This window comes from Glossina fuscipes, unplaced genomic scaffold (assembly GCF_014805625.2).
Source record: "Glossina fuscipes isolate IAEA_lab_2018 unplaced genomic scaffold, Yale_Gfus_2 121, whole genome shotgun sequence".
Taxonomy (NCBI): Eukaryota; Metazoa; Arthropoda; class Insecta; order Diptera; family Glossinidae; genus Glossina; species Glossina fuscipes.
Genome location: NW_023998464.1, coordinates 5,885,609 through 5,906,827, shown reverse-complemented (window position 1 = coordinate 5,906,827; position 21,219 = coordinate 5,885,609). Strand labels below are relative to the sequence as shown.

Here is a 21,219-nt window from a genome sequence, read left to right as displayed (position 1 = left end):
TTCCTTATCGATGAAAAGTAATCAACAACAAACGTGTCTAATTCTTGTTTTTTGCGACGAAATTCGAAATGTTAGGCAAAACTAAGTTCTATGACAAAAAAAGGTAGCTTTATAAGCTTGGATATCCCGCATAAAAGGACCCTATGAAAAGTCCTTATTCTAGATAAAGTTATGTAGACTGTTTGAAGGTTGGCCTTGGGCGAATTTAACACTTTAACGTGTTTACTAATAATTGTTTATCCGAGTTCAATCGCTGTCAGCAGGGAAACTTGCGACCGATATTTCGGGTACTTCGGAAATTTTGAATGAAAATTTTGCACACTGTGACTTAAAATGACCATGCAATGTGGTAAATAAAGTAAAATTTTTTTCTATATTCAAAATGGCGACCACTAATGTTTTTTTTTTTTACAATCGGCTTGATATGGATATCAAATAAACGTACTTGGAAAATAGAGTGCTTAGATAAAAACATTATAGCCGAGCAACGTTGAGCGTCAAGTATTTCCACGGTATCGCCTAAGAGAATTTCTGTTTTATTTTCGCGATAAAAATCAAGAATTATAGCCTGCTGTCATGTAAAGGCTTACTTCTCGTAAGAATCGGTATATTAGGACGGTTTCAAAAAATATATTTACGTGGTCTAAATTTGGTACAGTTAGTTTATGCGTCAAATTACTCTGTTGAAACAAATAACTGTTATGTGGAAGGGCATAAAAAAAATTGGGCGATCCGATCTAAATTTTATACATCAGCTACAGTGTCCAAATATTAACATTCGTCGCGAAATTTTAATGTTTGCAATTTTTTCATATAACGAGGAGTGGCGTCGGATGAGGAGGGGTCGTAAAAGTGGTTCAATTCAATCAATTCCTATAGTGTTCGCTTTGTAGTTAATTGTTTCGACCTTACTTTTAAGCACAGTTGTCTTTACACAGCCGGAACATAACTCTACTAGTTGAAGTTATTTGTACTTTAACTGCTATCACTTTTCTTTTTATTCTATTTGTTCCACAAAACTTTAGATTAAATTAAATAACCATTGCGGAATTTTTGTTACTCTAAATCCAGCGGGAGCCGACTATGGCGGCCGTCAGAAATTACCAGGGAATATACAAGCGTTATTTCGGCCGATTGTAATGCAACAACCAGAACCGCAAGAAATTGCTCGTGTTATGCTGTTTGTAGAGGGCTATCAGCAGGCCGACGAAATTGCCGAACGTTGCGTGGAGTTGTTTAATATGTGCGCTAAGATATTAACAAACCAACGACACTATGACTGGGGATTACGAGAGTTGAAAACCATACTTTTGGCTTGCGGCAAAGAGCTGCGCGAACATTCAGCAACAGCAACATCAAAAACAACTGATGTTGTCGGAGACAGGGAAATGTTGTTGGTCGTGCGATGTTTACGGACATCAATTATATCTAAGCTGACGCGACAAGATGTGACGCGCTACGATATGTTGTTGCAAAACGTATTTCCAGAAATTAAAGACAGCGTGAGTAAAACAAATATTGTTTCAACGGCATCGTGCATACAACAGGCAATCAGAGATGCTTTCAACCCATTGCATCTATGCATTAATGAACAACAAGTGTTGAAAGCTGTACAATTACACGAACAATTGCAAAAGCGTATGGGTGTAGTGGTGATGGGTCCGCCCGGTTGTGGCAAGTCTACATTATTGACCTTGTTGCGTTATGCATTAACAAGCATCAGTTTTGATGGCCATAAGCAAGTGCGTGTCCACACTATTAGCCCTAAGTCGATGACGCGTCTACAATTGCTGGGTCATCTTGATGCTGATACACGTCAGTGGTATGATGGCGTATTAACACAAACAGCAGTTACTGTTAATATAGAAGCCAAACACATACACTCATGGATTGTTTGCGACGGCAGCGTCGATCCCGAGTGGATAGAAGCTTTAAATTCGGTATTGGATGATAATAAGTGAGTAAAATTTGAGCGAATGAAACCTTCTTTTGCTTTTATAATAATTAATATACGTGTTTTTGTTTTTATTGGCATAAATTCGTTTTCTTAACATAGAATTACTATTATTATTGCGTGTGTTTGCATGTGTGGGTATGTGTGCACATGCGATATTAATGTGACGAATTAAAGAGAATTAATGTGTTGCATTTTATTAGGTAATAATTATCTGCTTATATTCCTTCCGCAGTTCTCCTCCAATAACTGCATATAACTGGATTGTGTGTGTGTGCGTATGTGTCCGTTTTTATAAAAAAGAAATATATTATCTTGCGCAGTGACAATTCGGTTACGGTTTAACTAAAACTAAAACAAATTAAAAGTAAATCACTTGAAGAAGGCAGTCATTCATGTACGATAAAACAAAAGTACTCGAAACAAATAATGGGGCACCACGGGCTTGTGAGCTTTAATAATAAAAAAGTTTAAACATTTAAAAATTATAGTCAAACAGAACTCTACTGCCTTATTAATTCCTACCATGTGGAAATAATGATCTGATGAGTTCTGATCATGTGATGGCTTAACAGTTAATTTTTTAACCTAACTATTAATGCTAGTGATAAGGTTTATTTCTTAATCTTTTTTTTTTTGTTTTCGTTTCTTTATCTTGCAAAATTTTAATCAAAACTTTAAAGAAATGAAAAATCGCGCTTATTGCGCTTTAAACACATAAATCACTGGTTAGTGTTGCTGAGTTATAGGATTGTGTGCCTGCCTGGAAGTTTGTGAAGGATTGTTAGTTGGTCCTGTGGGCGGTGGGGGAGGCGGTATGGCTGCTGCATGCGCGCGCATGTGCGCCGTCATATGAGCTGGTGGCGTCATATGTTGAAACATATTACACTGTTGCTGATGCAAATGATGCGAATGCGCATGACTGTTAAAGTGATGCGGAGCCGCTATTATCTCTGGTGATGTTTGCAAAATAATTTCTGGCTCAATCATAGGCATTTCATGATCGTCGTTATTATTGCCAGCACCCGGCATACCGCCTCCACTTCCCATGGTTTGATTGTTTTGTGTATTGCTTGGGCCTTCGCTGCCCGGATTGTACTCTTGTTTAATGCCATTTTGCGGATACAAGGACGCACTCAAATTTTGATGTAATATAGGATGGCACAGTGAAGGCATTAGAGCTGGTATAGGCAGTGGATGATGAGGAAAACTTGGTGCCGGATATAACAGGCCTTTATTCAATTGAGGCAAATGAGCGGTTGCAGGCATTACGGCGACACTTGAAGAATTATTAATATTACCCATATTGGCGCTAGGATTTCCGGTGCCTGAATTATTGGAGTTTGTTATATTATTCAAATTGCCATTGTTGTGTATTCTGCGCCTGTGATTATCGGGTGGATGATGCTGCTGTTGTTGCTGCTGATGTCCATGATTTTGTTGTTGTCTACTTTGTTGGTGCTGTTGTTGTTGTGGCTGTTGTTGTGCCGCTAATTCCGGTGGTGGCAAAGGGTCTGATATAATAATTTCTGGTTCCACTGGTGTCGGAGCTATTAAATTAAATTGCTGTGCTATCGCTGCTTCGTCCACTATAATGCCCTTTTTGCGTTCTTTACGTATTTTTTCACGTAGTTTCTCCAATTGTCGAAATGCTTCATTGGCTCTACGAGCTTTTTTCCGATCCCGATCACGTTCTTGCTCTAAACGGCGATATTCGGGATTCATGCGTTTTATACGTTTACGTTCACGGTCTCTTTCACGTAATAAGTCTTTATATCGTATTTCCTCCTCGGGTGTCAACTAAAATGAAATACGATAAACAAAGCTGCTTAGTTATATAAATTTATATTTTTAAAACTTTAGTTAAAATTGAAAAAATAAGAAAAAAATCGTAAACGTACGCTTACCGTTCACTACCAGAAAACGACAATTTTATCAAATAAACCGGTTTAATCGGGAAAGAAAACAGTGATCAATTTATGCCTAAAAAAGTTTGCTAGATTGATTGTTATATGACGGATGGGTGAATGTTTTTTCAAAATTCACTCCCATATTCCAGGCGGCGACTTTTGTATATATTAATGGGAGATAAGATCGTTCTAAAATTTTTTTTAATGCCGAATGCTTTCAGGAAGCAAATGCTAATCCGGCTTTACTCCTTGTCCATTGATTTCAAAATGTAGAAGTCAATTCAGTTTTCTTCTTTCGCGAAATCACTCTGTTTAATGCGCTCAGAAAGGCTTCCTACTCTAACATACGATGCAATTCAAGTTTACTTATAAGATTCTGATTTGTTATACAATTTCAGATTATTAACTCTACCCTCCGGTTGGCGCATACAATTCGGTAATAACGTTAATTTTATATTCGAAACTGACGATTTACGGCACGCTTCACCAGCTACCATATCACGTATGGGCATAGTAAATATGAAGTAGGTTTCTAAAACTCCTCAAAAACTATCTATGATTGCATTTTCTTTTCTTTTCTTTTCCTTTAATTTTTTTTTTTTTTTTTTTTTTGTGAATCAGCTACGAGGATTACCCACTTAAATCTATTATGAATTACAATGTAAAAAAATTTGAATTTCCGGACTTGTTGCAAAGTTTCATAGAAGAGATCTACGAACCGGCGATATTATGGATAGAAAAAGAATATTTGCAGTAATGTCATAAAGAAAAGTTATAATTAAAAAACCACTATCAACTATAACTAATTATAAATTTTTGCATTTATTTCTAATAGCATTCCAGCGCTAGCACGCGCAGGTATGATGCGAACTTTAATGTTGAAATTACGTGCCTGCGGTGGCCCTGATTTATGCATACAAAGTCGCGAACAGTTTACGGTAAATGCTTGTCAAGCGGCTTTAGGATTCTTACCCAATGAACGGCACAATGAATTCGCTAATTGGCTTTTCGAAAAGGCCAACATCTACATAACAGCTAACGCCAACCACAAGGCAGAAATGTGCTACTTTAGCAAAGCAAATAACTCCATACAAATGTACGAAAGTGATGAGCAGCACAACGAGCACGAAGAACTTGTGCAAACAGCCGCCGTGAAAATGTATTTAGATAACATACATGTTTTACTAGAAGCACCTGCCGCCAGCAACAGTTTCCTATTAGTCGGTCCTGCGGGAGCAGCCAAGACCTAGTTAATGCGTTATGCGGTACAAGAGATGAACGGTTATGATTTGGTTGTCATTAATTGTTCCGCCCAAATGACTCCGGCCTATGTGTTGCGTTGTGTAAAACAAGTAAATGAATATCTTTCATATGTAAAATACTTCCAACACATTTTAATTTTAAAAAATTTAAATTTTGTTGCTTCTTTTATATAATTTTTCTAGAACTGCATTGCAGTAAGCGGTGTACGTGGTCGAGAATATAAACCCAGGCAGCAGCGTTTAGTTGTGTTTTTAAAAAATTTAGATCTTTGTTATTTGGATACGTGGCAATGCAATGCAGTCGTTGAATTATTGCAACAAATAGTGCAGCGCCAAGGCTTTTATAACGTTACCGACTATACTACTGCTCCCACTACTAATACTACTACTTCTACCGCCGCCGCCACCACCACCACCACCACTATCAGCAGCAGCACCATTGCTGATAAGGCGGCAAACAACGCCAGCAGCCTTTCTAATAGAGGCTCTGGCAATATCAACAATAACAACAGCTTGGAATGGATAAATGTAAGTGGTTTGCAAATATGTGGTTCCATTTCGGAGACGATAGCATCTGCGACAGCTAATGCAACTTTACTGAAAATTGCACCGCGTTATTTGGCTATAAATCATCAAGTGCGCATAGCCAATCCCAGCCCAACGGATATGTTAACCGTATTGCAGCATAACTTGGAACCATTGTTGGTGGGGCGAAGTGGCAACGGTCGATCGGTAGCGCACTTCAAAGGCTTCACTTCACAAACTGTACAATATATTGCCGAAGGATTAATGGATTTCTATACGAAGGTTTGTAAACAGTAACTACTTTCTCGATATTAATATTTTAAAAGCTCTTGCGTTTGTCTTTAAATATGTGCAAACACACAAGCACAGTTGCAAATGGCTTTTGTCTCAATCACTACGAGGACGGCCTCTGCTACAACGAGCTCAACTCATTGCCAAACACTCTATCAATTTTCTCCAAAATTTCTACTAAAAACGTTGGAAAATCTCAAATATTATCCAGGGCAATCTTTCTATGAGGTAAGTATACTTTATTTTAATCACTGAGATAACCAGGTGTGTGTGTGTGTATACGAACGAGCACATATACACACACATATACATACGCTCTTAAAGTGTCTTAAATTGCATCCAACAATAAATTTTAATAGTCTTTGTTTATGTTATACTACAATTACTTTACTTATTTATTCCCTTACTTATCAAGGCCTTGCATTGCGAATTGTTATCTATATTTAGGGACCGTTTGTCCACAACAGAAGATATTGAAAGGTTTGATGCTGTTTTAAAACAAACATTGCGTAAAATTAAGAGCAACGAGGTAAGAGCGGATAACATTTATACATTTTATTTAAAATGGCTTTAAATTTGCATGTTGGTGACCTAAAACGAATCGAAAAATGCTGAATGACTATTTAGCAATTTAAATTAACTCTTCAGACATTCTATTTATCAATTAATTAACTCGGGTAAAAAGTTACACTGAGCAAAGCGAAGTTAAAGCCAAGTTGCTCAATATTCTTTTAAAATAAACTGATTTATTCGATATTATTGAAATTGTGCTAAGTTCTTAACTAGTTAACTGGCTAGGGTGAGCATATACATCATGATCCGTCCGGCGATCTTAGACTGTTATCTTGCGAGATAAGCTTAGACAATGCACTCAACAATCAATTTTTTATATAAATTATTATTTGCTCCTCAGTTTATATTATGATATTATGATATTTTCTCTCCTTAAACTTTTTCCTTTGATTTTGTTTTAACAAAAAAAAGCCAATCCGGCACTTCGTGCATTCCGCCCTATTTAACGTGCAATGACAACGCATAGCTTGGCGGACTCTACAGTACAAGCCCTTCAATTTGACATCCATAACAAGAGGATTGTCAAAAAACAAAAGATAATCCACGGTTTTGTGGCGGCCGTCATACTGAATATACGAAAAAATAGGTTGCATTGCCATCGGAATTAAAGGTGTGTGAACACTTTCAATGTGAACAAACGTACAAAGGTGCTCAAAACACAACAATTGACGATTTTCTCTTGTTTCGCCCTCGGTTTTTGTACGTTTCCAACGCCTGCAAGGAACTTTCAGAGACCCCGCAAAGCGTACATATGCTTGATCAGCAACAAATTCTGAATCGGTTTAAGCATGTCGGTCTACACGGCTGTGCAAGGTCTATTGTAACATTCTCTTGACCGTAAAAATCAAGCAGTCGAGTCAAACTTGGCAAAGGCATTAGAAGTTTTGCGCGTAAGTTGGAATTGAAAACGTTTCGCGTCCGTCGAAAAACACGCACCTATAGTAAACTGAGAACACCTTTTCCTTGTTATTCTATGGGCGATTCCGTAAAAGCTGCACAAAAATGGGAAACATTGACCGCGTCGACCCAATATAATCAATATAATATAATAGTAAAACCCCAATTATAATTTATCAATCCGCCTGGGTGGAGTTTAGTCTTAGAATTTATTTCTCTGGCGAAATTTATAATAATAATAATAATAATAATAATAATAATAATAATAATAATTTATCAAAATTTATTTTTTTTGTTAATGCTTTTACCGCGCAAAAGCAGCGTTCAAAAATCCCATATCCATAAAGCATATATATTCTTGATCAGCATCAAATTCGAAATGAACCGAAACTTGTCCGCCTACCAAACTATGTAGTATCTATCGCAAACATTCTCCCTTGAGCAATAATAAAGACATGGCCTATCAATTTGGATAAACATCTGAGAATGACCCAAACCGCTCAAAGGACACATCTATAACGCTCACACGTCTCTGAGACAAGAATTTCAAACACCTTTTCTCTCCGTGTTTATTACTTGTTACTCATGAAGTGCAACACATACACCATACAAGTATTCACGTTTACTCTGAAAATAGAAAAAAATATCCACGCCCACCCAATATTAAAGATTATGAAAACTTAGTCAATAAGTAATTAATTTACTTGATTGTCAGCTAAAAAATTCTTGGTTAGTTACCAAGAAAAAAATAAGGTGACGCGGTACCCTGGCATAGTCGAAATTTGACTAAGTTTCCTCTAAAAAAAAATAATTCCGACGATATATAAGCTATACACTTTAGTAACAAGTTAAATTGTTACAATTAAAGGGCAAAACCGATCTGAAATAGATACTTACGACACTATAACCGTAACAAGATTGATAACAAAATAGTGGGAACTACGCTATATGCCAATTAATAAAAGAAAATTTCTCGTAAGAACTTTTAGATGAAAGAGGTTCAAATATGTCCCCGACCTATTCAAATTTTCCATATCCATTTAGTATGTCGAAAACAAAGTGTAATTTTACTTTTTCCAAAAATACTTTGAATAGATAACAATTTTTATCGAAATAATTCGGAAATTTCAGCGCATTAGTAATACGCAAAAATACACACATCGGGGACACATACGGAGAGACCTGCTTAAAACAATTGAAGAAATTGACTCTGAATCCTTCGATTCAGAGAACGTTCGAATTATTAAAATTCGCTTCAAAACAGGTATAAATTTTTTGATCGAAAAATTCCAGTCATTGTGGGTATAAAAACTCTTATCTAAAAGCTCTTTCTGCTGTTAAATATCCACATCCATCTATAGCTTAATTAAACGAAGTTGGATTCCTTGCGGGCTAAATCCAGGCAATTGTCGGCAGTCTACTGTGAGTAGGACAATCTTATACCACTTAGAATGCTTCTAGTACACCGAACCTGCCAGTTCGGACTATAATGCTTTTGGCTTGTCAGCGTTAAACCACCTCTCACTCAATACGAGAAGTAACAGGACAGCAACGCCAAGCACTCAACCATGCTAGTACTTCCCACATCCGAGTGCACCTTAGATCTCCATGGTCAGTAGGTAACTTCTAATAACTTCGTTAGCTTCTCGGTGGAGAAGCCGCCAGTAACCTATGTCGAACAACTGATCAAAGGACTTTGAACGAGGTGTATCATTTTCTCTTATTTGTTTGCAAATTATGCGGCAAATGAAGAAAGCCTGCTGTATTTCAGGCCGAAGAGAATCAGCCATCGCTTCACTGGTGTTGTCATAGTTGGAAAAGTTCTGTGACTATTTGTCCACAGTGTCTCGACAGTGGCAGCTGTAGGCCGATGAAAGCGGTTCTCATCACTTATAATAAATTTGCTCTAAAAAGTGAATTTTCAATATTTTAAAGCGCTAGTGCGCCGATTCATATTTAAAAAACTTCTCTCTGGTTCTTAGTTGTCGTAATGAAAATTACATGTTCCCAATTTAAACAGGGCGAGAAATTTAGAGCGATCTCCTTTGTTAAAGGACGGTCATCTTGTTTGGCGAAGAAAAAAAGGAATAGTAATGAATGATCAGAAAATAAAGATTTCTGTGTCTGAACTCAGTTGTTTTTAAAAAATGTATATATAAAGTCTGTCTCGACGCTGGTACTAAGTAAATGTGGTTGATTAGAAAAGCCAATACGTTGTCCATAGCAATATGTGCTCTAGTTATGCTAAGTCAGATATATTAACCCGTTTTTTTAATTTCCCTAAGATTTTTGATAAGTTCCCGATGACTCTTTGTATTGACCGTAAATAGAAGTTCATTTATAAATCAGTTTATCCTTTGGCACAAGTTGCGACTCGTCATCGATTAGGCTCCTTTGAACAAAATAAAAGTAAATCCGAAATTATGTTCTAGAAGGGCATCTGTTAAGCAAAACTGCCCGCGTGTGCATTATTAAGTTTAAACAACTGTAATAGGAAACAATTGTAAATTATTGTTTGCTCTTCTTTCATTTGCCGATGGCAGAAGATTTACTTTGTACCGAAATCATTACAAATTGGCAATAGATTGCAAGCATTGCAACATGATGAATGGCTGGAAGAGGTACAAAAGCAAATTACGATATGCAGTAAGTACCAAACAAACAAGCATACATAAGTAAGCAAACACATATACGTCAAAGTAACTTATCAATTTTCACAGATTCGGAAAGTTTAGTCATCGATGCACCACTGACCACAGAATTGTTAGAGCAGACAGCCAAGGTTGTACGTTTGTTGGCTCGTCCTCAAACACATGTGTTGCTGGTGGGGTCAGCGGGGAGTCGCCAGTTCGATAGCATATACATAGCTGCCACAATGCAACAGGCTAAAGTACATTTGCTGCAAGCAAACAGCGCCCGTTACGGGTTACACGAATTTTGCAATGATTTCAAGCTGGTAAGGGTTTGATAATGCATGCCTCACAAGGACACTTATATACACGCACAGTATGCGTGTCATGGTATCGCTATACAATTAATTAATTTCGCTTAGGCAATGCAAACGGCTGCTTTAGATAATCAATGCACCTGCTTAGTGGTCGAACATTTTTGGTTAAATTATGCCCCGGAAATATTGAAACCGATTGAAGCTTTACTAGAGGAAAGTGAGACGTTGGATTTGTTTGACGATGATTTAGAATCACTAGCCAGTTCGTTAAAACCAAACGCCCAATTAGAGGGTTATCAAGAATCAATGGCATCATATTTTATGAAACGTATGTATTGCTATTACATTTAGGAAAATTATTACAAAGCAAATAAGAAAATTTAATTGTTATCATTTAATTTAGGTGTTCATCGGAATCTACATATAATCATTTGCTTAGATTCTGCGAGTCCTAAAATTAATGAATATTTCAATAATTATCCTGCATTGCAGCGTAAAATGGAATTGCTGTTCATTAAACCAACCTCTCAGAGCACTTACGCTTCTTTGCCCAAAAAATACATTGAAATTTTAAGCGACACGTCTACAACGGCGAATAATAAAATTTCAATTCCCCGTCATTTCAATGAGATTTTAGATAATTTTCTCAATCAAGGGCCGCCTTTAAGATTTTATCAATTAATCAAGTCTTACTACTTCATCTACGGAAAATTCTCTGCAGACATCAACAAACGATTAGAAAAGTTGCAGGTATGAAATTGAATGTGCTTTATTTACGAAAGAAAAAAAAAACATAACAAGGAAAAGTCGAACACATGAATTGAGTTTGCTGTTTTGTTTAACAATGCGAACACTTGAGCTTTTATCAATAAGGGGCCAGAAGTTTTGCAGTAACTAGTTCGTCCATCGGTGGATGACAAAACTGAACTAAGTAACCCCAAAACCCTAAGCAGTCATATTATTTTTCATTGATCGAAAGTAATTAGAAGAAGGAAGAGAAAGGAGATTGTCGGTATAGCACGCCAGGAGTAAATGAAATTCGCACTCAAGCGATTGAAAAGTTGTTGAAAAGGCACTTTTTTTTAATATCTCTCTCTCTCTGCATATTATGTTCATATGGTAGTTAAATGGCAAAAATTGCTTCTCATATTGGTCGTCAGCGAGTGTTTTAATAAGATTACGATCTTCAAACTTTTTCTAGGAGAACACGGCTACCGCTTTCGCCACAGTAATTCGGAACACTAATCCTAATATTAAAACTGTTTTGTTGTTGTTGCTGGTATTAAGATTATTCAACCTTACTATTTATTACTATTTATTCAACAAAATCGGCTTCTTTTTTTTTGCTCATCCTACTTTTTTTATTCTAGAATTTATTCCATTGGTCTAACTAAATTATAATAATAATATTTTTTTAATGAAATCTTCATTGAAAAATTAGGAAAACATTCATTCATAAATAAAAAAAATTTATGGCAAACAATAAAGAGGGCAAATGATAAAAGACTTTTAGTAAACGGATCAGAGACCGTTTATTTTGAAAACAAGGGGTTACGAAAGGGGCCTTGAATAGCAGGTCAAAATTATGCTTGCATGTAAACAACGCACAAGGGAAGGCAAACAAACAAGCAAAGCTGACTGAAGAAATATATTCTATAATCTACACACACAAATCTCACAGTATGCACACACATCTTTACCTTTATTACTTATATAAATTAATTTGAAATAGTTTTACTATCGTAAGACTCTAAACATAAATATTAAATGTTGTTTCAATATGAAATTGAAAAGAAATATAATAGAACAAGTGATTAGTGGGATGGTGGACGTTGTGTGCGGCAGTCCAGGACGGTAATTCCTCAAGCGGGTGCGGTTAATCTCTTTAATCTTATAAGTCTTTCGTTTTGCATTCTCTTGTATTTTGTTTTAAATATTTGCACTTTTTATTGTTACAAGCGTTACTATAAAAAAAACTAAATATATTTATATACATGTTTTCGCGGCCTTCTGTATGTTTTACCAATTTGTGAATGAAGATTTTATTGAAAACAATGTTCTTATTACGATCTAATTGAACTGAAGACATAAATTTCAGGACTAAAGAGTAGGATGAGCCAATAAGCAAACAAATAAATAAATAAAAAATCCAACTGAAAGTTGAATAAATAATAACAAATAAAAAGGCTGAACAAGATCAAAAGTGTATAAATACCATATAATTCATCAAGTCGCAAATATATATATATATATATATATACAAAAGATATATGTTTCAATCGAGTACCATAAACAAGGCAGTAATAATATGAAAGGATGTACCGTTACTGAATGCAAATGCTTTCTTGTTGAACACTACAACTACTGGGGATCTCGTTTTGACCCTTTCTAATTTTCGTCGTTCAAAAAAAAGGCTTTCGTATGTACTGCTCCAAAGTTTTCTTATGATTTTTACTGCTACAAAGTGAAAAACAAAAAAAAAAAATTAAGTAAAATGTGAAAGAATTCAAGCAAAGAGAAAATGTCATATGCTATCTAAATGGTTGTAAGCCGCCATATTAAACTATGAATAAAAGGCAATGCTATATTGCATTATGTTCAATGTTTCGGAGCTTTTAATTTCCTCTCTCATAATACACAAGACGCTTACCCACAAATTATACTTTCATTTCTTTAGCTTGGAGTTGATAAATTGTCGGCTGCTTATGCCTTGGTAGATTCTTTGAAATTAAACGCCGCTCAACAGGAAGAAGCTTTGGCTGAAAAACGACAGCTCGCTAATGAGGCTTTAGAAATGATATCTGCCACGATGCGTAACGCTAATGAGCAAAAATCGACTATGCTCGAATTGAAGCAGCAGACACAGATAAGCAATGAAAAGTTAAAACAAAGACAAAAAGAAATACGAGATGAATTGGCTGAAGTGGAGCCGATTTTAGCTGAGGCTAGTGCCGCAGTCGGTCAAATCAAATCGGAAGCTCTGTCAGAAGTCCGTTCACTACGCGCTCCGCCCGATGCTGTGCGAGATATTTTAGAAGGTGTTCTTAGACTGATGGGCATACGAGACACTTCGTGGAATAGCATGAAAACATTTTTGGCGAAAAGGGGCGTCAAAGAAGACATACGATCGCTGGATCCCTCTCGCATTAGCCCCGAAAACAGTGAAGCTGTACAAAAATTGCTAAACGCAAAGGCAGATTCATTTATTATGAAAAATGCAAAGCGAGCTTCAGCTGCTGCTGCGCCCTTGGCTGCCTGGGTAAAAGCTAGCGTACGTTATTCCAAAGTCATACAAAGCATCAAACCGTTGGAACGTGAGCAGGCGGAATTACAGAAAAATCTTCAAGTGGCTGAAAACGAGATGCAATCTTTATTGTCGGGTTTGGATGACGTGGACAATCGTGTGAAACAATTATCGGCCAAACTGAATGCTCACACTCAGGAGGCTGTAATGCTGGAATTGAAACTGGAAGAGGCTCGTAGTCGATTGCAAGCAGCTGAAACGTTAGTACAAGAACTTAGTGCTGAATATAAGACATGGAATAGGCAATTGGAGGAGTACAAAGAAACACAGAAAAATTTAGATACAAAATCCTTAATGGTAGCTTTGGCCTTGAATTATTTATCTCACCTACCATTACAAGAAAGAAGGTTAGTATCGAATTAGTAAAGCCATCCATCTTAGCTTTTTATTGCTAGCAAAACACACCTCCCACTATAACACTTTTAAGTGCAAATGTGATTCGGCCGTGTCTGTTCCTCAGTCCGTTAATCGTTAAAACTTAAACGTTCGCGGAAATTGAGAAAGAATACCTACAATTAAAAGAGCTTACCATTGCTGGAAGACTGAAAATTTCAGAAACTTCTTTTCGGTAACCTACAACCTAGAATGGTAGGCAGTGGTCTTAAACATCGGTGGCCTGCATATTTATTTACGCATATTGAATAAATCGTGAAAAAATGTTTTCGCTTGGCCTTGGAAGAGCTTACGATTATGATTTTCATTCTAATTAGCCTAATAAATCGTTTGTGTTTATTACCTATACTTTGCCAATAGCTGCACTTTAAATGAAATAACGTCAGAATTGCAACTGAAAGAAATTTTTGACCTACGTAAAAGCCTTATTACCGAGCAAGAACAAATAATTTGGGAAAGTATGGGCTTAGCTCGAGATGCTCAAATTTTAGAAAACGCTGCACTGCTCATGGAAATTCTTGATTTACCATATACCAGCTTATCAGCACCATTGCTTATTGACCCCACCGGCACCGCCGTTACTTGGTTAAAAGAATATTTGCAATCACAAGAACTGGCTCACGAGTTGACAACTCAGAATAATCCTCGTTTAATGTATACTTTGGAGTTGGCCATACGTTTCGGAAAAATATTGATCATACAAGATTGCCAAGAACTTAGACCAACTTTATTGCAAGTTATTATGAATAGAATTTATATGAAATTTAATAAGCGTCAGTTGGAACTTGGCGGCAAGCTAATCGACTTGCATCAAAGCTTTCAATTGGTGTTGGTGGCAACAAACCCTAAACTGAACATACCTGCTGAAACTAAGGCATATATAACTTGCTTACCATTCACGGTAACGGCAGTTGGTTTGACCGATCAGCTAATGTCCGATGCTATTGTTAAGAAGGATCCTTCGCTAGAAGAGAAGAGAATCGGATTGTTACGCAATGAAGGCACTCTCTTAAAACAGCGCATAGAGTTAGAGGATAAGCTATTGGAGGAGTTATCCAATGCCCACGATGATATTCTAAAAAATGAGAAACTCTTGAAAACTCTCAAAGAAGTCAAAGAGAGTAGTAACTTTATCGATAAATCTCTGGGAGAGAGTGCCGCCCTTAAAGAAATTCTCTTAGCTGATTATACTGAACTCAGAGAGCTGTGCAAAAAAGCAGCCGATTTCTACATAGAGTTAACTGCAATTTATGATATGAGTTCCACGAGATTTATTCAACTCTTTTCAAACGTTTTAGAGTTATACGATCTTCATGATGTGAAAAATGCAAAGAAAATTAAAGATAATTTTTTCGGACAGTTGGTACGTGAGATATTTGAGTACTTGGCACGAGCAATAGCTAGAGATCGTCATTTAACTTTGGCTTTATTCATAAGTCGCACAGCTTTTAAGCAACGCATACGAGCTCAGGATTGGGAGCTATTCGTTACAAATTTTGCAGCTGCCGCCGATTTTAAGGCTAGTTTTGAAAATCAAAGGTCCCAGATAATCGCAGATGTATTTAACAAGGAAGCTGTAGCAAAGTTAGAAGCCTGGCTCCAAGTTCAACCCGAATTGGAAGGGAAATTACAATTACATAATACGAATAAGTGGCGAAATTTCGTCGAGGCTAAAAGCGAGGAAATTCCAGGTATGTTCCGCGAACGATTAAACAAAATTTCAGAGAGAGGAGAAAATTGAAAATATGAAAATATTTTCCTCGTCTGTTATAAGCTTTAGTCAAGCCTTTGTATCCTTAATGTTTTTTCCCTTCTTTTTATGTTAACATTTGTATTCAACCCTTGGCCGAGTTATTAACTTCCGAAGCACTTCTTGCTTTAAACCATCCACAGCTAACTACGTCTTGCGCTCATTGGATCGTTTGTATCCTAAAATAGTCTGAATTGACCAAACAAGACATATTGTGCCCATAACCTTTGACTGATCAAAGTTTGGTTTGCTTGCATAATGATATACAAGAACACTGGTCAATCGTTGATCAAACTTATTACGAATGACGTCTTCAAATTCCGGGATTAGTTCAATGCCACTATTAAATGTTAGTAGTGACGGAAGACACATGGAATACATTTGGTCCATGTTAACTTACAAAACGTTGACTAAAGCTTATAAAGACCACAAAAGCTCACAACAACTTAATGAAATTATTCTTTTTAGTGGACAATTTAACCAACTTCGACAAGTTGCTGTTGGTGCAAATTTTACGATCTGACTTAATTACTCGTTACATGCGTTTAACGACAGAAGAACTCCTAGGCCTATCTCTTGAAGCCATACAACAACCGACCGTCGAACAATTAGTAGCTGAGAGTTCAAGTAATAAACCCATAATAATGGTAACACAAACGGAAAACGATCCATCTTTTGAAATAATCGCCTTAGTTTCACGTTTAAGAGGGAAAGATAAATATGAAGAGATTTCGATAGGCAGGGGTATGGAAAAAAAAGCATTAGAAATTGTTAAGCGAGCGGCTGAATTGGGGCAGTGGGTTTGCATAAAAAATGTTCATCTGGTGCCAGATTGGCTACTTGAACTGGACAAAGAACTGGATGACTTTAAGAAATCTGAAGATTTTCGTTTATGGCTTATTTGTGAATCAATACAAGGTTTTAATGAAGCCATTATTTACAAATACGTTAGGGTTTTATATGAATGCCCTTCAAGTATTAAACAAAAAGCGAAAAAAATGCTACAAAATTACGCGATAGCCGAGCAAGATCGATCCATACTTAAAAATGGTAAACTCATGAAAATTCGTGTGGTGTTATTTTTATTACTGGCTGCGCTGCAGGAGAGGCGCCGCTTCATTCCACAAGGCTGGTCGCAGCGTTACGAATTTGGAGAGTCAGACTTGAATACTGCTCTGACTTTGTTAAAGTGGTTAGACTCTGCAACAGTTAACAATAGATACGATTGGCGCATAATACAAAAATTAATTGAGAATACAGCCTTCGGCGGGCGTATTAATGACTCAAGAGATTTGAAAGTATTACAAAAATATTTAGAGGAATTCTTGAAAAATGATGCATTAAGCAGTCGTTGGGCTCCTTTTGATGGCACAGTAATTATACCTACAAGCCAGCAGTGGGCGGATTATGGCAATGCTTTGGCCAAACTGCCCGCACAAGATGAGCCACACATATTTAAACTTTCGAGGAAATCAAACACAAGTCGGGAGATGGATTACGCCAAAGGTGTATTGAAAGAATTAAGGGTATTTCATTTTGGAGCAGCAAGCACCGATGGAGAGAATCTACAAAAAATTGAACAGCAAATCAAACCGTTATTGAATCTATGGAAAAAACTAGCTGAGGTAATAAGAGAAAGAACATTGCTTACCAGGAGAAAAAACTAAATTCTCGCATATTTTAGAACAATACCTTAAAGAAAACTGTAGAGGAATTTCATGAAATCATCGAAAAATCTTCGCAACCTTGGTTGGTATTTATAAGCACAGAGCTGAAGCTGGCAGCTAGTGGTTATCATTCAATACATAGCACTTTGGGACAAGTTTACAATGACCTTAAGAGCAGACAACTATATTCTAATAACTTTACACTGCGAACTTTAGCCAATAATCAGGTTAATTTATTTATCATTTAAATTGAATATTTGTAACAAATTTTTTTTTCTTTCTTTCTTATGTTTTTGTATAAGGTGCCTCTGTCTTGGCAACGTATATGGTCAGGACCGTCTACTGCTTTGGATTACTTAAAAGCCTTCATGTTGAGAGCTCAAGCTAGCGAGTCTCGTTTCAAAACTAAACAGAATTCGCAATTTATTGGCGAAATTGATTTAGCCACTGTTTACAATTGTGATACTCTACTCGCTGCCTTAAAATTGAAAATTTCCAAATCATTGAACAAGTCCTGCAAGCATCTTATAATGGAGTCTTTAGTTTTATCGCCCAGCTACGCCCCAACAAATAGATCAGAATCCTCACATGCCCAACACTTGCTTATAAAACCTCTGTTGGTAAGTTTCTATTATAAACTTAAAAGTTCATTTTACTTAAATTATGCTTAAAAACTAAAAAAAAAAAACGAAAGAAAAATCTATAATTTTAGGCGAACGTTATGTGATTTCGTTTTTCGTACCTTTTTATTCCTACATACCTTTCCCATTTTGGCCATAAATTCTAACACAACACTTTTTACTTTGTTTTACTTTTATTTTATTTTAATTGTATCCAACAAAAATATACGTTTTTTTTTCAAATTATCTGCAGCAATATTTCGGTTTCTCGTCTGGGTTTTTTTCCACAATTTTTTTTCTTTTTGTTGTTTTTGATTGACATCAGTAAAGTATTTGACAGTAAATGTAAGAGATGATGTTTAGAGGCCAGTGGCAGGGTTACCATTTGCCTCGGTTTCTATGAAAAGGAAAGATTGCTTATCATGCAAAATTAAATCCATCTTTTACAAAGTTAATAAAAGCATAGTTTTAATGAACATATTCAGTAGATAACAAGCGATTTAATTAGTACTTTCAATAGTAGCGATTAAGTTTTAATACAAAGAACTGGTCTAATTTTTTCACATTCTGATTCCCATAAACGTTTTTTTAGAAAGGATATATAGAATATATAATATTCAAAAAGAGACGTAATTGGGCGAATAAAAAATGTGATCTGAATAAAAAAAAATGTCAATTTCTTAGGTTGTAAGATATTTGAACAAATAAATTGCAAATAAATTCGCGTCGAGAATTCATTTATAAATTGTATATAAGATCATCACACATAAAAGGCTACAAAGTGTCATGCTTTTCTAATTAATATAAAATTCTTAATGGAATCAAACATATTTATTCTTGACTGTTGCTGAAAAAATTGTTGCAAGCTTTTAAAATTTTTATTAACGTGACCTCCGCTTCGTTTACCTATTATAACGTTCACAATATATGTTCCCAAACCACTGCAAAATGCTTTTAATATGCTATCTTCTCCTTGAGCAAAAACAGCACCAGCAAAAATATTCAAATGTAAACTTCCGAATATATATAGTGCTCGATTTTTGTTGAGTTCATTATCCCATATTTTATCTACAATCTCTTTTGAACCAAAAATGATGTAATGGCCTTGTTTCTATATGGTTTACGTGTAATGTTGTAGTAATTAATCCTAAATTGCTTAATTAAACCAAATATTGTTTGAAAATGATGAAAGTATTAGACATCAAAAACAAGTATAAAGTTCAAGTAAAAGATTAGAAAAATTATATTCATTTTATATTAAATAAATGCATATAAAAATAAAATATATATAAAAGAATGATTAAATGATTGCTTTTGCTTTGAATTTCACATAAAGCATTAGTTTATATAAACCGCCCAGATTCCACAAGTTAAACCGCGCGAGCTCCACATATACGATAAATAACCGCCCGAGTTCCACATATAGGGTAATTAAACCGCCCGAGTTCCACAAATACGTTAAATAAACCGCCGAGTTCCGCAATAGCATTACCGTTATAACGGTTAAGACTATATCTCTTTTAGAGTTGCATTTGGCAAAAAATTATAAACAGCTGTTAGCAAATGAATTATTAATTCAAGTATTTAAAGTTTCACATGTATGTTTTTAAGCTGTATTGGTGTGTAAGCGTATGCCTCCTTTTAAAGTAGAAATTTTATTCAACTTTAGATCCAAGGCTGTGAAAAGTGTGGTTTATTTATTTCATGAATTTGACTGACAGTGAAAGCAATGTCTGCAAAAGCTTAATATTAAAACCTGTATAATTTTCGATCATCATTAAAAGGAGTTCACAACTAAACTAATGTTTAAATCAATCGATAATCAATTCCTTTTTTTCTTTTAATGTACGATTTAACATTTAATGACGTTCACCACCACAATTTTAATTCGATGTCAAACCACTTTATACCCTGTATTCAAAACATATCCGCGTGTACTATTGATGGGCATGAAAATGGTTTTATTACAGATTTGTTGTCATATACAACAGGATTCATAATTAATTAAATACTAAAAAAAAACATTTAAGTTTTTATATATTTATTTATATATTATTATTATTATATTTATTTATATATTCAGTCGATGAGATTTCAGTTTTCGAATATCTGTAACGGGATCTTTTTGCAGCTGACGCTTCTTTTCTTCTATAATAAAATCCATCATTTCAGTTCGCTTCATATATTATAAATAAACATTAGTTACTAAATATCCCAAAGTTTTCCTTTGTTTTGCCGACGGCATTTGCTAATTCTTCTTAGATAATTTGGTCCGTTAGATAATTTGGTCCGTTAGATAATTTGGTCCGTTGTTTTGCCGACGGCATTTGCTAATTTTTCTTAGATAATTTGGTCCGTTGTTTTGCCGACGGCATTTGCTAATTTTCTTAGATAATTTGGTCCGTTAGATAATTTGGTCCGTTGTTTTGCCGACGGCTTTTGCTAATTTTTCTTAGATAATTTTTAGATAATTTCACAGAGTTGAATCTTAACATTTAAGTTAAGTTAGTTGGGCACTCAACCATTTATAAGCGACTCTGTGCTTTGAACAGGGAATTTAGCGAGGACTTCGTTTAAAAATTATGACGGTTTAATTCTAAGCGAACTTGTAAAATACGAGAAATTTTAAATGCCCAGGGTATGATATTCCTCATATTTCATTATGCTTATTATTTCACTATTAAAATCCGCGATGAGACAATATTTAAATTAATTCAAATTTTAATCAGCGTAAAACTGAGATAAGCAACGATTGGGATGATGACATTTTTGCTTCCATAAGCACTCAGGAAAGTTCAAGCGATGTGCAAAGAAGTAAAATTGGACGAAGCTCCCAGCACCAGCAAATTTACAGCACGTAGATACCTATCACCTTAAGAAAATATATATATGTTGCTGCACACGTCGCTCACTATATTTATATACATTTTTGATCAATGTGACTTAATTGGATACGCTCAGGCAGCTTATGATTAGGTTGAAAGTTTCCAGCTTCCATGCTACTACGCCTTCTAAAAGCGACTTTTTTACGCATCTACTTCTGTTTTATTTTGCAAATAGATATAATAATATCTACTAAATATATGTTATAGAAACTTTTCGCAGTATGCGTTGTAAATAAGATTT

At 35.6% G+C, this 21,219-nt stretch overlaps 1 protein-coding gene across 1 annotated transcript in view; it reads left to right on the top strand.

Annotated features, from left to right (window-relative positions):
• The window catches only part of LOC119640512 (cytoplasmic dynein 2 heavy chain 1), a 33,260-nt gene that overhangs the window by 11,337 nt on the left and 704 nt on the right, over nucleotides 1-21,219 (top strand). The window contains 15 exon segments of the mRNA XM_038038601.1: nucleotides 1,026-1,957; nucleotides 4,263-4,388; nucleotides 4,486-4,617; nucleotides 4,700-5,216; nucleotides 5,310-5,937; nucleotides 6,302-6,471; nucleotides 9,956-10,058; nucleotides 10,133-10,368; nucleotides 10,465-10,687; nucleotides 10,763-11,109; nucleotides 13,037-14,010; nucleotides 14,417-15,747; nucleotides 16,275-17,431; nucleotides 17,491-17,700; nucleotides 17,776-18,093. Of these exon segments, the coding sequence (XP_037894529.1) occupies nucleotides 1,026-1,957; nucleotides 4,263-4,388; nucleotides 4,486-4,617; nucleotides 4,700-5,216; nucleotides 5,310-5,937; nucleotides 6,302-6,471; nucleotides 9,956-10,058; nucleotides 10,133-10,368; nucleotides 10,465-10,687; nucleotides 10,763-11,109; nucleotides 13,037-14,010; nucleotides 14,417-15,747; nucleotides 16,275-17,431; nucleotides 17,491-17,700; nucleotides 17,776-18,093 (7,404 nt within the window).